The sequence below is a fragment of the Ammodytes marinus genome (genome assembly GCF_949987685.1).
Source record: "Ammodytes marinus genome assembly, chromosome: 2".
Classification (NCBI taxonomy): Eukaryota; Metazoa; Chordata; class Actinopteri; order Uranoscopiformes; family Ammodytidae; genus Ammodytes; species Ammodytes marinus.
In genome coordinates, this window is record NC_137231.1 from 32,229,879 (window position 1) to 32,234,878 (window position 5,000).

Below are 5,000 nucleotides of genomic sequence, written 5' to 3' on the forward strand. Positions count from 1 at the left end.
AATTAAAAACGCAAATTCGCGATGCAAAATGACGGCGCTGGTGTGGAAGCTTGTATTGACTCTGTATACGTTCGTTAATTAACGGATTAATCGCACGAATAAAACGCTCCCGCTGTGCAAAGGCCTTAACTCAAGTTGAAGAATCCCACACTCCACTATGTTTGGATAAAATTGCTAACCAATTTTAATACACACAAATCACACACTGACAGACAGACATACAGACAGACAGACAGACAGACAGACACACACACAGACAGACAGACAGACCGACAGACACACAGACGGACAGACAGACACACACACACAGACAGACAGACAGACAGACAGACCGACAGACACACAGACAGACAGACAGACAGATAGACATACAGACAGACAGACACACAGACAGACAGACAGACAGACAGACAGACCGACAGACACACAGACAGACAGACAGACAGACAGACAGACAGACAGACAGACAGACAGACAGACAGACAGACAGACAGACAGACAGACACACACACACACACACACACACACACACACACACCTCAATTTGTCTGCAGGTCAAGGTGAAAACAAACTTGAGATTTGAGGTAGATTTTCTACTTTTTTTACGACTAAAGTAAAACGGAGGTAATTGGCTCTCTTCTCTACCAAAGGACTCTCATCAAACTTTCATTGCTTTTGCTAAAAACAACTTCAGGAGGCGTCTAAGGGTTTTTGAAAGTCATGTTCCGTTAACAGCGGCAGCTTTTTATGCAGATATTCTAGTTTTATAAGCCTCTCGAGAAGCATTTAAACTCTTATGGGACACTTAAAACCATGCTCTGAATCCAAGGGTGTTATTTTGGGGGATTTGTAAGGTGAGGACACTGCAGGTGAATGGGGGGGACAATTTCTAACTTATAGATAGCAGCATGGAACGTTTTACAGTTGATTACTTCCATTAAAATAATTAGTTTTCGTATTACAACTTTTTCTAAAATGTTTTAATACATATGCAAATTAGGTAATACCAAACTCATCATGCGTACATTTGTATCTCTTTATAAAAAAAATTAAAAAAGGGGGGCGCCCTTAGCTCAGTTGGTAGGGCGTCCCCCCCCCATGGGCCTCGACCAGCAGCGGACCCGGGTTCGATTCCAGCCCGCGGTCGTTCTCTGCATGTCACTCCCCTCTCTGACCCATTTCAACTCTGTCTCTACACTATCAATAAAGCATAAAAATGCCAAAAAAATTCCTTAAAAAAAATAAAAAAATAGAAATGTTTGATTCAGCGTTAGAGAGTTCAAATCTGTATTTCATATTTACAAGAAATTAAAGTCCAAAATGTACACGGAACAGATTTTGGATGCAGCCTTTTTCATTGTATAAATAAAAAATTACTATGTACAGGCCTTTAAAATTACTCTATTGTGTGTGTGTGTGTGTGTGTGTGTGTGTGTGTGTGTGTGTGTGTGTGTGTGTGTGTGTGTGTGTGTGTGTGTGTGTGTGTGTATGTGTGTGTGTGTGTGTGTATGTGTGTGTGTGTGTGTGTGTGTGTAATCCGACATGTAATCAAGGACATGTAATCCGCATGCCTCAGGATAGGCTTCCCCGAAAGGTCCTATACGGAGAGATCCCAGACAGCAGTAGGTCAGCAGGAGGTCAGCGCAAGAGATACAAAGATCACTTGAAAACTTCTCTTAAGTTGTGTGGCATCCAACCGCTAGTGCTGGAGACATTGGCCTCTGACCGACATCAATGGAGTGTAGCCTGTCACAAAGGCTCTGTAACCTACGCAACTCAATTAAAAAACAAAGCAGCTGCAAAGCGGGTACTACGTCATCAACCATCCGCTATGCAAGGGGAATTCTGCTGTGATGTATGCAACCGAATTTGCGGATCACGAATAGGACTGCACAGCCACAGACGAACCCATCAGAAGTAGCCAAGAGCCATGGACTTTTTGATTCTTCATCCTCAAGGGCATAAATGTGACGTCATCGGCGAAATCGACGGACAACTTAAGAAGAAGTGTGCATTAAAAGGCGAGATAAATAAATAAGCCTGTAAATGCCCAGGGTGTTCTACCTGATAGTGTGCTTGTTGATGTCCTCCATAGTGAAGGATGAATACTCCCTGAGCTCCTGATGAGTGAGTGAGTGAGTGAGTGAGTGAGTGAGTGAGTGAGTGAGTGAGTGAGTGAGTGAGTGAGTGAGTGAGTGAGAGAGAGAGATAGAGATAGAGAGAGAGTGAGAGAGAGAGATAGATAGAGAGAGTGAGAGTGAGAGTGAGAGTGAGAGAGAGAGATAGATAGAGAGAGAGAGAGAAAGAGAGTGAGAGAGAGAGATAGAGAGTGAGTGAGTGAGTGAGTGAGTGAGTGAGTGAGTGAGTGAGTGAGTGAGTGAGTGAGTGAGTGAGTGAGTGAGTGAGTGAGTGAGTGAGTGAGTGATAGAGAGAGATAGTGAGTGAGTGAGTGAGTGAGTGAGTGAGTGAGTGAGTGAGTGAGTGAGTGAGTGAGTGAGTGAGTGAGTGAGTGAGTGAGTGAGTGAGTGAGTGAGTGAGTGAGTGAGTGAGTGAGTGAGTGTGTGTGTGTGTGTGTGTGTGTGTGTGACGTCCCCCCCTACCTGATAGTGTGCTTGTTGATGTCCTCCATAGTGAAAGATGAATACTCTCTCAGCTCCTGGTGCTCCTGGGTGGACTGACTGCGTGTTAACAGACCGTACATCGGCACAGACACCAACTGGATCTGAATCTCTGTATCCGGGGAAGAGTTGTCCTAAGAAAGAGAGAGAGAGAGAGAAAAAAAAACATTAAAGACCTACTTCACCGGTGTAAATATGAAGGGGTACTGAACTATGAGATCCTATGTAGTATAAATGTGGAGAAATATTTGAAATCGGTTCATCCTAGCCTGAGAAAAGGCAGAAAGAGTGTTTTTATGGTCTCACTGAGAGGGGAAAACAACATTGATTATAATGCATGGAAGAGTTGTCCTAAGAAAGCCACAACAAGAGAAGTGATTGTAATGCAGATGTTTATGGTGAAGATAATCAACTTTACTGCCATGAAAGGTATTTGCTTCTGGCCTGAATAAAGGACATGACAAGTTCTCCTTTCATCATAACTTTTTACTTTGTTGCAAACTTCAAACCAGACACTCAAAAGTGGGAATGAAAAACAGTCACACAGAGACACACAGAGACACACACACACACACACACACACACACACAGAGAGAGACCCAAACACACACAGACCCAAACACACACACACGGACCCAAACACACACACACACACACACACACACACACACACACACACACACACACACACACACAGAGACCCAAACATGCACAGTCACACACACACACACACACACACACACACACACACAGTCACAGACTCACAGTATAAGCGATGTGTGATCTCCTTATCACAGTACTGCTCTTCTCTCCCACTTCCAGTGACATGGTGGCGGTTGGTTCCCTCTGCGGCCCGTTGCCCCCGGCGCCCAGCACCACCACCTGCACCACCGTGGTCGCCATGGAGATACCGTCGCTAACGGAGATGGTGATGCTGTCGTCGAGGCTGGAGAGGCCGGAGTGTCGGTATAGCAACACGTTACGGGTGACGTCACTGAAACTGAACGTGTCACCTGACAAGAGAAACAGAGTAGAAATGGTTAAAGGTGCAGTGTGTAATATGACATCATCAAGAAAGTTCTACAAAGTTCTAGAATGCAACGCTCCCTGGGTAACCCCAACCCTTTAGAATAATAACAGAAGCTACAGTGGCCTTCAAGGACAAGAACAATTCTAAATTTTAAACAATGCATCTGATGACATTCCAACTATGACACTTTCAAGATGGCGGCACTAGGCCTTGGTCCAAAATATGCAGAAATATGGACATATATGAGACCCTTTCTAAGGAAAAAAAAATTCAAAAAAATTTTTTCAGCTATTATGCACTAAATTAAATGTACTTATGGATATTATAATTACTTTCTACAAAATCTGCTAGGAAATAAAACCCAAAATTCTACACACTGCAGGTTTTAAGTGTGTCTCTAATATCCACCAGCTCCGTGATGTCGTCATGAATGAGTGGAAGAGGATTCCAGTGGCAACCTGTGAAGCTCTGGTGAACTCCATGCCCAAGGGTTAAGGAAAATAATGGTGGTCACACTAAATATTGACACTTCGGGCGCAATTTGGACATTTTCACTTAGGGGTGTACTCACTTTTGTTGCCAGCACTTTAGACATTAAACCTGCAGTGTGTAGAATTTGGTGTTTTATTTCCTAGCTGATTTTGTAGAAAGTAATTATAATATCCATAAGTATATTTAATTTAGTGCATAATAGCTGAATTTATTTTTTGAATTATTATTTTTTCCCTTAGAAAGGGACTCATATATGTCCATATTTCTGCATATTTTGGACCAAGGCCTAGTGCCGCCATCTTGAAAGTGTCATGGTTGGAATGTCATCAGGTGCATTGTTTGAAATTTAGAATTGTTCTTGTGCTTGAAGGCCACTGTAGCTTCTGATATTGTTCGAAAGGGTTGGGGTTACCCAGGGAGCGTTGCATTCTAGAACTTTGTAGAACTTTCTTGATGATGTCATATTACACACTGCACCTTTAATGGCTGTGTTGAGTTATTTTGAGGGGACAGTACATTTACAATGTTATTCAAGCTGTTCACTGACTACTTTACATTGTATCAAGGTGTCATTTCTTCAGTGTTGTCCCATGAAAAGATATAATGAAATATTTGAAGAAATGTGAGGGGTGTATCTGTCTATATGTATGTTCTCACCGTTGGTCAGGCTAACATGTGCGCTGCCCTCAGTCTTGGTCAGTTCTCCGTGGAGTGGAGCTTCTGTCAGCTCAAACTCCAACTCATCTGGAGCTGTGTCCGCATCACTCACTGCCAACTGCTGACCACCTACACACACACACACACACACACACACACACACACACACACACACACACACACACACACACACACACACACAC

At 43.2% G+C, this 5,000-nt stretch overlaps 1 protein-coding gene across 1 annotated transcript in view; it reads right to left on the reverse strand.

Moving 5' to 3' along the window:
* fras1 (Fraser extracellular matrix complex subunit 1) overlaps positions 1-5,000 on the reverse strand; it is a gene marked incomplete at its 3' end in the record, with an annotated part of 305,792 nt that overhangs the window by 58,917 nt on the left and 241,875 nt on the right. The window contains exons 36-38 of the mRNA XM_080036137.1: positions 4,798-4,926; positions 3,384-3,631; positions 2,601-2,752 (exon numbers count right to left, since the gene is read on the reverse strand). Coding sequence (XP_079892263.1) covers positions 2,601-2,752; positions 3,384-3,631; positions 4,798-4,926 — 529 coding nt within the window. The remainder of the gene's footprint in view (positions 1-2,600; positions 2,753-3,383; positions 3,632-4,797; positions 4,927-5,000) is intronic.